The sequence below is a fragment of the Lagopus muta genome, chromosome 8 (genome assembly GCF_023343835.1).
Source record: "Lagopus muta isolate bLagMut1 chromosome 8, bLagMut1 primary, whole genome shotgun sequence".
In the NCBI taxonomy this organism is placed as follows: Eukaryota; Metazoa; Chordata; class Aves; order Galliformes; family Phasianidae; genus Lagopus; species Lagopus muta.
Window position 1 is genome coordinate 18142718 of NC_064440.1, and position 14511 is coordinate 18157228.

The 14511-nt window shown below is 35.7% G+C and overlaps 1 protein-coding gene across 6 annotated transcripts in view; it reads right to left on the bottom strand.

The window, feature by feature from the left end:
• Positions 1–14511, bottom strand: part of LRP2 (LDL receptor related protein 2) — a 136918-nt gene that overhangs the window by 60638 nt on the left and 61769 nt on the right. For all 6 annotated transcript variants that reach the window (XM_048953630.1, XM_048953632.1, XM_048953634.1 and 3 more), the window contains 14 exons: positions 12599–12822; positions 11706–11912; positions 9854–10056; positions 9098–9238; positions 8003–8206; positions 7025–7217; positions 6471–6596; positions 6116–6246; positions 5340–5477; positions 4133–4414; positions 2708–2947; positions 1913–2032; positions 1430–1546; positions 380–757 (listed from right to left, as the gene is read on the bottom strand). In XM_048953630.1, the coding sequence (XP_048809587.1) occupies positions 380–757; positions 1430–1546; positions 1913–2032; positions 2708–2947; positions 4133–4414; positions 5340–5477; positions 6116–6246; positions 6471–6596; positions 7025–7217; positions 8003–8206; positions 9098–9238; positions 9854–10056; positions 11706–11912; positions 12599–12822 (2704 nt within the window). The remainder of the gene's footprint in view (positions 1–379; positions 758–1429; positions 1547–1912; positions 2033–2707; positions 2948–4132; positions 4415–5339; positions 5478–6115; positions 6247–6470; positions 6597–7024; positions 7218–8002; positions 8207–9097; positions 9239–9853; positions 10057–11705; positions 11913–12598; positions 12823–14511) is intronic.

A 14511-nucleotide genomic window follows, 5' to 3' on the forward strand; every position in this document is an offset into this window, starting at 1 on the left:
TTAAAAGAAAGTATTAAAGACTGAATCGTGTTTAATCTGAACGTAAGGCATACCCTTCTTTAGTGAATCTGTTTAAGAAAACAAACCTCATTCCAATATAGTTACATAAAAGCCACTGTAGTCAGTGAAATTCAGCATATAATTCAGAGTGTAAGATTGGATATAGTTAGTGAGTTCACCTTAGTCTCCCTTCACTGCAAGGAAGTTTCACTTCATAATTAGTGCTTTAATTACAGTAAGCTTACAATTTCTGCTAGAAATGTTGCTACAATAACAACACATGCTGAATATAACATAGCTGTTCTGTGGATACTCTGCATTTTATGCCTGTAGTCACAGCACACTGTAGGTTATTGTAGATGCTTGAACAGTAACTTACTGCACAGTGGGGATTCATCTGCTCCATTAGGACAATCAGCAGAATTATCACAAACTTTGCTCAGATTCACACAGATACTATGGCCGGGACACTGCCACTGCCAGCTGGGACACCGGAAGGGTTGCGTAGGACAATCTCTCTCATCACTCATATCCCTGCAGTCATTATCACCATCACAGATCCATGCTCGGTAGACACAGTTGCCATTGTCACAGCGGAAAAGGGATGGAGGACAGGTCCTGGCAGGACATCTGTGATGTTCATCTGAGCCATCTGCACAGTCAAGATGGCCATCACATTCCCAGCTAGCAGGAACACAATTGCCATCTGATTGGCACTGGAATTCATCCTGGTGGCACATTCCTGGTGGTCTTGTAGCTAAAACAGTGACATTCAAAAGTTCAGAAACTGGAGATGAAGAGCTCCTGTTTTCAGTTCTTGTCTTGCCGAAGAAATCACAACACTATAAAAAGCTCTGTTGCTTTTAAATCGGGCCATAGAATCACAGTCATTCAATATACATGACATTCCAGAATTTGGACAAATTAGCTCCTACTTTATAATACAGTGAATAAAGCAATATATAGTTATGCTTTAAACAAGCACACATTGCTATCTATGTATACTGATATCTATGAGCATACCCAACACAAGATGAAATTATTCTCTGAAATAAGTTCTCACAATCTCATATTGAAAAATACTAACTTAAATGTAAATAATATCTCAAGGGAAAAAAATTTAATATAACTCTCACAGAGCAAAAATTTCCAGCTTCCTAGCTGAACAGACTTTTAAGCCTTACTTTTAAACCTTATGGTGCCAAATAAAACAAAACTTGAGAGACAAATGGAATGCAGGCACCACTCTGCCAGAAAGCTACTCTTGAGCTGAAATCTACCGTGTTTGAAATTTTGGCTCACAAGAAGTATTTACAAGCAAGTTTATCTAAAAATAATTTTCAAGTTTGAATGACTGTATTTCAAATTATCTGACATAGGAGATAAACAAAATTTTGCACAGCATCACCTAATAAATCCCTATACTTACGGCAATCGGTCTCGTCTGAGTGATCATTACAGTCAAAAACACCATCACATTGGTAGTAAGAACTGATACACTGGTCTCCACTTACACATTTAAACTCTGTGCCACTGCAATTGTATACTAAAAAAGGAAAAAAGTTAGTTACTTTATTTTCAGAGCTAGACTGAGCCATATTTTTCTACAGGTGCACAAGGCAGCTATGGCACCAGAAGTCCAAGTCCCACTGAAGACTGCAATTTCTATGTGATACAGAAAATGACTTTGAAATCTACAGAAAACTTAGATTTCAGCCCTCTGAAACCACCCAAAAGATCAAAGAGCTTACAATAAATACTAAAACAAGTATCATTAACAGAGCTAATTTATGGATAGGTTTATTGCGCCTATCTGCTATCCTAGAGCTCGTAATATGAGGTCACCAAATACCCTTCGGGGCACAACAGTGAGAAACAATAAAGAGGTGGAACAAACAAAGATTGCACTTACTGCAGTCATGCTCATCAGCACCATCTACACAGTCTTTGTCCCCATCACAGACATAGTATGGGTCAATACAGCGATGGTCTGGACACTGAAACTGCCTGGGCTCACAAGTACCTGTGAAAGCTGTTAAGAATGACAGTAATCACAGCCCTGTTTATTTTCTCTCATCTGAAATCAGCATAATACAGAGACAGCATACAAACAATATCTCTAAATTGCAGTCTGCAATGAAGCAGCTAGTAAACATCCAAATGACAAGCACTGCTACATTAACATCAAGAAATTATTTATTCATATGTAGACTGTGTCTCATGCAAAAGAAACAGTCCATTTCAACTAGTGAGAAATAATGCAAATTGAAGTATATAGAGGAACTGTCTTACTTCACCGCAAAATAATTACAGATATTTCTGGACAAAAACATCAACATTAAATCAGTTGACCACACCATCAGTCATTACTGAAATTGCTCATTAAGTATGTATTTTGAATGTGTGAGATATAGATGCTTTTTGCTGGAAGTTGTAGTGGGTAACATTATGCAGCACCATGATTACAACTCTCACAGCAGCACTGTCTTACTGCTTTTTAATTATTTTTCTTCATTCTACATGGCTCTGGTAGCTTGAAGTAGGTGAGTTTTCAACATCTTACATACTGAAAAACATTAATCCCACTTAGATACTAGATCTTTCTTCCTAATTTCATTTCTCGTTTTTAGACTTGTGCATATAGACATACACAGATGTTCATTGTTTGTTTGTTTGTTTGTTTTAAAAAGACAGTTCAGATACTCACTGCAATTCTTTTCATCTGACCCATCACCACAGTCATTATCAGTATCACACAGCCAGATCCTAGGAATACATCTATTATTGTCACATGTAAACAGGGTCTCAGGGCATGATGTGGGTCCTTGTGTGGGACAACGCAATTCATCGCTGCCATCAAAACAGTCATTATGTTTATCACAACGCCACCGACTTGGAATACACTGTCCACTGGCACAGGTGAAAGCTGATGAGGAACAAGTATTGTCTAAACAAAAAAAATAAAAGAGAACACTTATAATGATCTCCAAAATGTACCTTCCTTGCCAGCATGTTAAATATATTTAAATATTTACTATGCTTACAGAATATCTAAATTACATATCACATTCTACAATGCACACTGCTTAAAATGAAAGTGTCAGTCATGCTGCAAAACTGTTGCAAAAGCAAACTAAATTCTTATAAGTTTTTTTTTTAAGCTGCATGAATAAAAGCTATAAATTACTAAGACTCCACACCGATCTAAAAAGAAAGCAAGAAAAATCATTCTTCAAGTAACCATTTGTTTCATACCTTCTTTTCCCAAAATAGATTTATTCTACAATATCCTACTAATAAGAAACAGGTTTTATAACTTACTCATACTTGTTACTTCTGTGCATTAAGGGGCACATTTAATTCTTATGTGCTGTTCTCTTGTATGTAATTTAAAAGAATTAACTCTAAAGGGGCACCAAACATGCCACAAGAGCCAAGAACTCTTCAGTACTTTAAGAAATACAGATATTAATTTGTTCTCTCCATTTCACTTGATCAACAAAGTAACTTCTTTTTTTTTTTGAGTCGTTTTACAGTAAAAGCAGGAAATGAATTCATTTAACTTTTAACTCATTTCACTGTGAAAAAGAAGATCTAACAAATAGTTCAGAAGTGCCCAAACATAATGAAAATCTGAAAAAAATCTGTTTAATTCAGCTATTAAATGAAATAAAGGCACTGCTTTAATCTCAGAAGTAGGCTAGGCAATGCACACGGTTTTGTTATTTTTCTTATGGTGCTCTTTTTAAATGCCTTCAACTTTATTAAGACCTTTTGTCCTTCTCCAGGTATTAAAACAAGAAAGTGATATTTCAATGTCTCTCAAATTTACAAAATCTAAGAATAAATGTAGACGTTTTCTTTAGAAGAGACATCTTTGTCACTCTTTAAATGAATGTCAAATCCAGTTAGACATTAATATTTTCGTGCATCTTCAACTGTCCGGTGTTGAATTCCCTATGAGTTATCCTGTTACTTTCAAAGTAACTTATCCTCCAAATTGGTCTCAGGATTTATCCACAAATAGAACCCTAAAAAAATCAGATTTTATTCCAAGGAAATCAGACTGACACATCAAACTTTCAGAAATAAAATCACCAAATACTGATAGTAAATTACAGGGAGCACTTACTTAAAGAACCACAGTTTTGTTCATCACTGTTATCATGGCAATCATCAATGCCATCACACTGATAGTATCGAGGCACACATCTTCCATTGTTGCAGGAAAACGAGTATGAGCCACACTGCAAAGTTGGTGGCTCATTAGATGGATCTTCAACACACGTCAGTTGATTTGAAGCCAGTTTCATGCCATATGGACAACCACAAACTCTCTGAAAATTTGGTACTGGGAAGCAGAAATGGCTGCAATCTCCATTGGGATTTGTTCCTCTGTTACAGTAGTTAGAGCCTTAAAGAGTGATAGAGAAGATGTATGTGTACACTATTGATAACAGCTTGGAAACTATTAAAAGTGCAGAGTAACTGCAAAAGAATTTAAAAAAAAAAAAAAAAAAAAAGATGCTGTAGCATAATCTGATTCTGCTTACAATGCCAAATAAGGTGAAGTTTACTGGCAGAAGCAGTAGTAAGTCAAAAATAAGCCCTGCATTCCATACAGTCTTCAATGACACAAGTGTTAAAGAATACCAAAAACACCTTATACAATTTTGTCAAAGATTTCTGCTATTTTTTGGCAAATATCTGCAAATAAATACTCTACAGTAAATTTGGAGTTTTGTCTCAGCAAGACTAGCATACCTGATGCAGTGTTTGGACACCACATAGGTAGTGAACCTTAGCGTGAGCTTTGATAAACACACTGGGTGTTTTACCAAGATAACTATAATATCAAATCCTTATTTTAGATCATATAACTGCATATATTTGATGAATAAAAAGAAGAAAAAAAGACTTATGCACAGTGATTACCTTAAGAATAGTATTTTAATTCATATAATTTAATTTAGTTTAATTAGTTTATCCAATCCTTCAAAATAAGTAGTTCTGATTAACTAAAACCTCTACTGGGTGAAGATAAACACAAGACTGGAATTGGTGATAAGGTAACGCAAGATACAGTGAAATAAAAATTCCATTTGTCAAGATTACTAAATAAAGAAACAGGTACAGTGGAGAAAAACCATATGCAGTCACAAGTCACTCAAATGTAGAACCTGAGACTGTATGTGTCTGTGCTGTCTCTCTCACACATCACAGTTGTGACTAAGAAAGCCATTTTAAAATTGAGAACGAAACATCTTGAATTAATGTCCCAAAATATCTTCTCTTACTCTGTATTTCATATCTTCCACCTGTACAACAAATGAGCTCACCTATTTGGGAATGTGCATCATATGCTTTAACATGCATAATGTTACTAATGCCCCTCCTAATAATAGTCATTTCTCCTCCATCAGACTTTCTCACTCGAACTATTCCACCAAGTCTCCAGTCAGTGAAATAGGCATAGCCTGTTTTGAAAGACATTTAACAAACAATAGTTACAGTGCAAAATGACATAAAATATCAAGCATCATAAGATAGAACTGCAAGGCATTTCATGTAAATGTAGTATTTTTTCATAATTATTTCCTGAAAAAGACTAACTGACTTCCATCATTCACAGCGAAAGTGAAGTTACGGTTACAGACAGATATAACTTAGGAAAAACAAAAAAAAAACCTCTTAGATATTGCTTAATATAAGATATAACAGACTGTAGCGATATTTCAAATTCTAGGACAGTTTTTAAAATAATTCATTAAGACTTTTTTTTTGAAGGGGTTAGAATATTCTGAAGAGGTTTTTGCACAATATCCAATGGGGTCAGATGCTGTCATTCTTCTTTGCACACACCATGAATCCAATGAACTCTACATATAATTAATAAAATCCTGAAATTGCTAGTCATCTCTAGAGAAGCATCCCAATTTGAAAGCTATAATTACCTGTTTTGTTGCACTAAGAGTTAGCTCACCTGACTGAATTAGATATCTAGTCAAAACACAATATTGCAAAAAACACTTGTTTTATCTCACATACTCGCATATCATCACATGAACAGCATTTTGTGATATTAACAGGTAGTATTTTTCAATGCCAGACCTACCTCCAAAAATAGTAAGGCCAAATGGATGAGTCATCTGAGCAATACGTTCAAGAGTTCGTCTGTCCAGTCCATCAAAGGTGCTATGTTCAATTTTATCAAAAAAAGCATCCACCCAATACAGTCTTAGAGAACTAGAAATAATGAAAATGTTTTATCTCTTGAAATGACATGATATTTATTATGAAGAACTAACATTTAATAATAATCCTAAATCAGTCGAGATGATACAGTGGAGGAAAAGGGGTGTTGTCTGAGAAAACCTTGCATTTTACAGGTTTTTATATAGTTGGAAAAAAAACATCTTCAGCAAGGCAGTGCCAGCGCTCATAACTCGACACAACTGTACTGTCCTTACCTCCAGTCAATGGCTAAGCCGTTAGGCCAGCCTAGAGTTGTATTCACAATTGGTAAGCCATGTGATCCATCACTCCAGGCCCTCATAATTTTAGCAGGACGGAACCAATCCGTCCAGAATATATACCTGAAAGAACACACCAGAATACACATAAGCCCACACACTTAAGAACTTACCTTCCCCATACTTCAGAAAACCCACGTATTTTGCCATGGCCTCCCCCTCTCCTCAGTCACTAGTGGAACTGACAATATTTACCGTGTACAACGATTTCCAAAATGATCTTAAGTTATTTGTGCCTCTCAACATGATACTCAGCTAAAACTGTTATGGATTTCATTTAACTAATTTACAAGGAGGAAGAATCAAGCAAAAGTGCATTCTTCAAGAAATACTTGCAAGTACACGAGAACATTACAAAGAATTTGCTCCTGATCCCTTTGACTTACGCATACAGTCAAAGAGTTAAGGCTAGTGTTAAATAACTGAGATGCAGTGAACAAAAAAACTTAGCTCGTTCACGTAATTTCAAGACAGAATCAAGGACTATTTACCCAATGACAGGATGAACCACTATTGATCGAGGATTATTTAAATTCTGAACAATAGCTCTTCTAGATTTATCTGCAAGCCTCATTACACTTATGCTTCTGTATCGAGGGTCTGTCCAGTATAGATTCTTTGAGATCCAGTCAAAGGCCAAGTCTTCAACACTTTCCACTCTATTAGCTGTCAGAATTTCTCTTCCTAGAATTTACAATAGATACAATCACTGTACACATTCAAGATCGGAAGGAATAACCCAAAAGTATTATTCTATTCACAAAAATAATGGCTTCCCTGGAAAAAATGCTGCTTCTGTGCTACCTGTATAAAGCCCTTAGGGGTGCCCTTTGTTCCAGGTGAAGGAGGCACATGCTTCAGGAGCACAAACCCAAACGAGAAGAAACGTAAAGACACGGCATTGTTTGGTCCCCAAGTTACATCTTAGTCAACAAACAGACGGTGAGCTGCTATTACCATTACTCCGATCCAAGGCATCATGCAAGTTCAGGAGGCTATACGCTGACTTACACACTCGATCTTTATTACAACTTTGATAGAAACAGTCTTCACACTATCACAAAAAGGACTCCCAAAATCTCGTAACAGTAAAGTTCCTTTTTTCTACTGCAGTTTTATGACAAACATCTTGCTCTTCAGATAGGAAAATAAAAAAGAGAAACTAAGTCTTATACTATAAAAAGATGTAATAGTCTGAGGATGACAAATGCAAGTTGTGACAAGTGCTAAAAATTGTTCATTCGCAAGCACACTCATCAAATCTGTTAAATTACTGAAGGCAATTTTTTACTGCTTTTATAAGCTTAACATGAGTTGAACAAATATTTGACAAACATTTTTCAGATTACTGAGATGACGCAGATTTTTCTGTATATGTCACAAAGGAATTTTTTTGTGTGGCTTTTTAGGGATATACATAGTACTCTCCGTATGACAATTACACTGTATTTCTTAAGAATGATTCTCACCTGAACCATCAGTTTTCTGTTTATAGATCATGTCTCTACTTGTGTCTGAAAAAAAAATGGTGTCTTCTTGAGCCCAGAAGTCAATTCCAACAAAATATGAAGGGCTTCCTGTTACAGGTATGATCACATCTTCTTGGGTAGAAAGATTGAACGGGATTCCCCGCACTGCTAGCTGGGATGAAAATAGCAGAAACTGCTGCACAGCTGCAAAAGAGAAGAAAAGACACAGTCTTTACTTATTTACAGGGAAAGAAAATTGAGCATTAATTAATTAAAACTTTATTTTCCTTTCACAACACTAATATCATAGAAATTGAAGAAAGAAAGAATAAGAAAAAATAAATTTAAGTACATATAGACTTAAAAAAAATGAATAGAAGAAACTCAACATAGAATATTAAGTGATGCATCCACGTCTTTTTTTTGCCTTGTTACTGTGGTCCTAATACACCTTCACAAAAAAAATCCCTATGGATACAGAAATCTCTCATGCTAATCTCTTTACAATCACATATATAAATAAAATGTTCGGGTTCTGTGGAATCACCGTATAGTCAGGCCATATCTGAGTAGCAAGAGGCATAACTACATGATTAAACAGCAAGTGGATAAAGATACATGGCTTAATTTGCCAATAACTACCAATAGTAGACATCCCAGTAACAATCCAGATAGCAGCAGATTGCTGATGGAAGCTCACAACCCCAAGTCTGAATCTCTTGCCATAAAGGGAAAAGAACAACTTATCCTGTACAACACTTTACTTATGTAGATCCCACATTCAAATAATGTAAAATCTCCAAGTGTCCATGCTTGACTTTAGGGCTAAGAGCTTAATCGTACTGCTTTCTATGCACATTCCACATCAAACTCTCTTAAAATGCCCACAGAAAGCAGTGAGCTTAAGTTGTTATGGTTTGAAATGAACCTCAGCAGCATACATTTGAAGTTGTCAACAAGGGTTGTAGCAGAAAAACACAAAGTCCTTGGCATACCGAAATCACGTTGCTATTGAAGAGAAGGAACAGCTTCTATAAATATCTCTGGAGTTAATGGAACACTGCTATTTCCAACAATCACGTAGCCCCTTCTTACCAACACAATGCCGTCCATCTATGTGTAGATCAAAGCCCAGTATACATCTACAGCGATAACCTAGTCCGTCATTATCTGTTTTGTGACTGAGAACACAGATCTGTTCACATCCTCCATTGTTATTTCCACAAGGATTTCTCACTGAAAAATAATATGTACAGGACTGTAACTTCATCTGGTATATATTTTTACTATACTGAAAAATCAAAATAATGATTTTTAGAAGACTTTTTAATCATCCACAATAAAACATATGGACTTCATAGGAATTACAATACTTTGAAATCGTACAACACAAGCTCCACCGTGGAGTGCACTGAATTCCTATCACAGCTAACCAGCACTCAAGGTATTCAATTCTGTACAGAAAAGCTCAGTGCACAGCATGGAGGGCATCATCAAGGTGATAATCTTCCACAGAGATCTACTTCATAATTATAGCTCACAAAATTCATTCATATCGGTAGCCTTTTCCAACTGTACCCTCACTGCACTGTTTAGGACGAGAAGTCCCAAATGCCAAAACTGTTCAAGTACAAGTTTGACTCCACCAAATACCAACACATTTTGTAATCCTCACTTTAAAATGTTGCATTTGACTCATCATAACCAAGAGGAGCTCGATGAAAGTCCTGTATAGAAGAGTCCAATCCTAAAAACGTATGTTCCACAATCATTAGCTCTTTGTCTCAAAATGGAAGTCTTTCATTATTTTTAGCAACTTTTCATAAGATAATTCTTAAATTCTTGTCTTACCGTATGGCTGTCTGGCAGCATGATAAACTGTCACTCCATACGGTCTCAGTGAAGACTGGTAGATCACTTGGGGGTTCGATTCTGAAAACTTATTAGCTTTCACCACTGCCATTTTTGTCCAATCAGTGAAATAAACATTGTGTTCAAATAAAGTAATTCCATATGGATGAGGAATCAGTGAGCCTCCATGAGCTATTGTTCTCCTGTTATAAAGATTTTCTTTAATTAATTACAAAATACTATATAGAAAATATATTTTATTAACAGACTAAAAGGCACAGGATTACTCATTTATAATCCAGCTTTTGCTTCTACAGACATCAAAGCAGCCTAAGTACAAACCAAAAAGACCAAATGAACTGAAGAGATTAAGTTAAATATATAGGATGTGTAAGCATAAAACAAATCAAAAATGATTTCTAAGAAAACATAGTGAATAAAAAAAAAGTAATCAAAATAACTGAGAGAAAATTATAGAAAAAAAAACAAATAGAGGAAATTAAAGATCTCTGTAACATTAATATATTCAAGAAGTCTTGAATGTAAAAAATACATGTCTGCCACTGCCCCCCCCCCCCCCCCCCCCCAAAAAAATCCATGGACTGCATTAAAAAAAAATAAAGAAAAGAAAAAGAAAAAGAGATACATGGAAAAGGGACCCGAACTAGGTACCTATGCAAAGCAAAAGAAAATCAAATGCTAACGAGTCATACATATTCTATACAAGAAATTCTGACAGTATTTTTCTGGATAAACACCAGGAGATAAGAAAGACATTAAAGTCCTCAAGTAACACATAACAGTAACACTGATATAATTTTTGTGTAGTCTTGTAGGAAGGTCTACAAATCATGTGAATTCTACAGTTCTATTCTAACAGCTTTCGGGATGATTTAAGTTCACGCTGCAGGCACAAGAGATGTGATCATGTATAGAGTAAACCATACTTTAACATTGTCTGCAGATATGCCATTGTGCCATTGCCTCTTGCTGCTTACACAACATTTAGAAAATTTTTGGTGTTGCTGTTAGCAACAAGTTTTCCTCTACAGAAAAACAGAGATTTTACTAAGCACTTTCTTGCCTTACAGAATCTCAAAAACAACCTTGAAAAACACAGATTAAGGAGAAGATCAAAGATATCAGCATTATTTTTGCAGTTTTCCAAGTAAAGGAATACACTGAGTAATAAACTTGCCAATGAAGCAGAGAACTGTTTTTCAAGTCACAGTGTAAGAGGTATGTTGAAAGTAAACAAGTTTTTCTTGTGATTGAGTAACAGAGACCAATCACGAATGCAGAGATAAGCAGGCTTCTAAATACTACACTCGCAGCCCCATAACAACAGCAAGTCTCCTTTCTTGCATGCTGTGATAGTTTCCCTCGTAGGGTGAGTGATGAATTTTAATTTCTGACAGCAAAAATTTATCAAGTGTAAAAAGAAAAAAATCCACAGGACTTAATACCCATTAAACAAAGTAGTGCTTTATAGATTAATAGTTTAAATAAATTCATTTATAAAAAAGAAGTGAAGGATGATGATCTAAGACAATGTAGAATATTCAAAAATAAAAAGCAGACACAAAAATGCATACTAGTAGTGACGGGCTATAAAAGCATACATTGTAAAAATAGCATAACAGGCATTCAGTGTAGAAACAGAACAAAGAATGACAGAGTAATTATGGATTTTCAACAAGTAGTACGATACCACAGGTATCAAGGAATGTCACATTCGTTATTGTAATTTACACCGTTCATGAATCACTTTTTGTTAGACACTGGAATACTTAGAACTAGCTAGAAAATAATCCATGTATCCGTAACCTCCAAGGGGTAATATTTCTCTTACCTTTGAAGCCCATCATAAGTTACAGTCTCAATGTAATCAAATCGGCTGTCAACCCAGTATAGCCTTTTTGATACAATATCCAGAGTTATTCCAGCAGGCCAGCCTAATTTTGTTTTTATCAAATCCTGACGATTTGTGCCATCCATGAAGGCTCTTTCCACTTTAGGATCACCAGACAGACTATCCCAGTCAGAGAAAAATAAGTAACTATAAAGAAAAAATAAAGTCCCGTGTTTCCTTTAGATTTTACACACACACACACACAAAAAAAGCTAAAATGTATACAGAATTTAGAAACTATGACATCATTTAAATCCAGCACTCTTTCAGGTCAGCTTAACTCACACTTGTCATATAGTAAAAACACACTTCATAATTTCTGCCCAAGAACTGACATGTGTTTTCTTTTATACAACAAATCCAGAAAAAAATATACTTTCACCCAAAACAACTCAGAATTACTGAGTGCCCCTCGTAAAATACAGACTTAAGCATGCTGCCAGAAATTAATCACTGACAAATCCAAGCTACTGAAGCACGCTGATCTGGGAGGCAGTAGTTTCCCCAGCTTTACCCCACCGCTTTATTTCAGATAATATGTGGATGCTAACAAGAATTTACAGATAACTTCTAGTCGTGGAAGTCACTCCACTATCCGCCTGTTTTCATGGCTGCAACAAAACAGATTCCATGCATTGGGAACAAAAGCAACGTACAGCTCTCCCATAATAATGTAACATGTACAAGAGTTGAGGATAGAATGTAAGTGTATCAACCATTTTAGATAAGATTCTAAAATAACTAGCCTGGGCTGTTTGTCGGTTCTCCACCTTTTCATGTGAGTAAGAGGAATTTCTGGTATCTTCCACCATTAGCTGACACTTAGCACTTACCCAACAGTTGGATCCAGTGCTATTCCTCTAGGATTTCCCAGATTTTCGGCAATAAGAGTGACACGGTTTGTTCCATCCAAGTTAACCATATCTATTCTGTTCACACTGGTCTCAACCACATACAGTTTATTGTTAACCCAATCCACTGCTAGATTTTCAGGAGTGTCAACCGAAACATTTAAAACTTCTTGGAAATCAGAGCCATCAATATTAATAGAAAAAACCTGAAAACAACACAAATATTGTCAATAATGTTACACTATGCTAATTGTGAGTCACATGGCACCTATCATCACACCAAGTACAGTCTGCCACTAGATATTCACCAAGATACATACTAAGCTATGTCCAGCTTTGGGTTTTGTGGGGGTGTTGTTTGTTTTTTGTATGTGTGTGTGTTTGTTGTTATTGCTGTCTGTTTTTTTTTTTTTTAAAAAAAAAAAGCAAAAATTACAGGTTTGATCTTCAAGTAGCATTTCAACAAAATGAAGTAAGGAACAAGCTAAAACAGCTTTATGCTTTAGCAAGTTGCATGGCAAGTTGCTGGATTAAAAAAATACATGAAGGAAATGGGAAATGCACCTGGCTTTCCTGGAATCCAGCAAAAACTATTATTTCCAATTTAATTGAAACAAATTAACAAGCTTTAGCAAAGCTCTCATCACAGACCAGAAACAAGAGGGGGAGCCCCTACTGTACCAACTATCAGAGGGAAATGACAAGGAAAGATATTTTGCCAAGTGAAGAAACCAAGGGAAATTTCTCTATCCTGACAAAAAGGAGAAGATTCAATTAGGCTTCTATCTTTATTTTATATAAGCCTAATTTTAACAGCATCGTGCTCAATAAACATCATCATCTTATACACAAGCTCATAGCTACATGAAGTCAACAGTATAAAATCAGTATTTTTATTATACAGCAATCATGCGATTCCAACAAAAGGCAATATGTAAAGCCAGGAATCATTATTTCCTTTTTTTTTTTTTTTAGAACAACAGCACGAGGTCTGAAACGTATCCATATGAAAACAGACCACCACAAGTAAGTATATGCAAGAAAAAATAGCAGCTGAAATGATTGTATCATTTAAAGTATTTTTCAGATTCACGTAATACTAACAAGCAAACCAATAGCAGCCTATAGTGCTCTTTGTAAATCTTGTATACAGAAGAGCTTAGGGCATTAGGTTAGCCAGCAATATGCTAAGTGAGATAAAGGTGGCACTGCATACAAGCCACAGTTTCCTGTTCTAGTTCATGTCCATCTTTGAAAAGAAAAAAAAATGACAATCCCCTAGTAATACTTACCATATGAGCCATCAAGGTGGAAATACACATCACATGATAATATTCTTAACGTCAATGTTCTCTTCAGATCATTCTAGTTAGGACTTAACTAGATTAATTAATCCTAATGAATTACTTAGGATTAACTATATATGGGTAGCTAAAAAGACAGTCCTTGCCATGTGCAGTATACACAGTGGGAAAAAACATATTACCTTGCGTTGTAACTTTTACAGAGATGAGATAAATCTCCCATCTCATGAAAGCTCACACTTGACCCTGACTTACTACAGCTACTGTCAATGCAATCTTGGGAACGTGATCTCAACACGGCGAAAATGGTAATGCCAGAATTGCGAACAATCCAAAAGGTGCATGCACAACTCCTCTTGTACAACTTGAAGCCTGCTTTCCAACAGAACTAATGTGGCACAGTAGTGGAAATGCTAGTTTTCAGCTATGAGTATAGATTCATAATGACAGTGATACCAAATCGATCCATACATGGTGTCAGCAGGAGGCAGACCATGAATTCTTCTTTATGCTAATTGGCAGTCAACACAAGGATGGGCATTCTAGAGTTTTAACACTTGATCTAAATCTTTTTTTTTGTTTTTCTAGAAT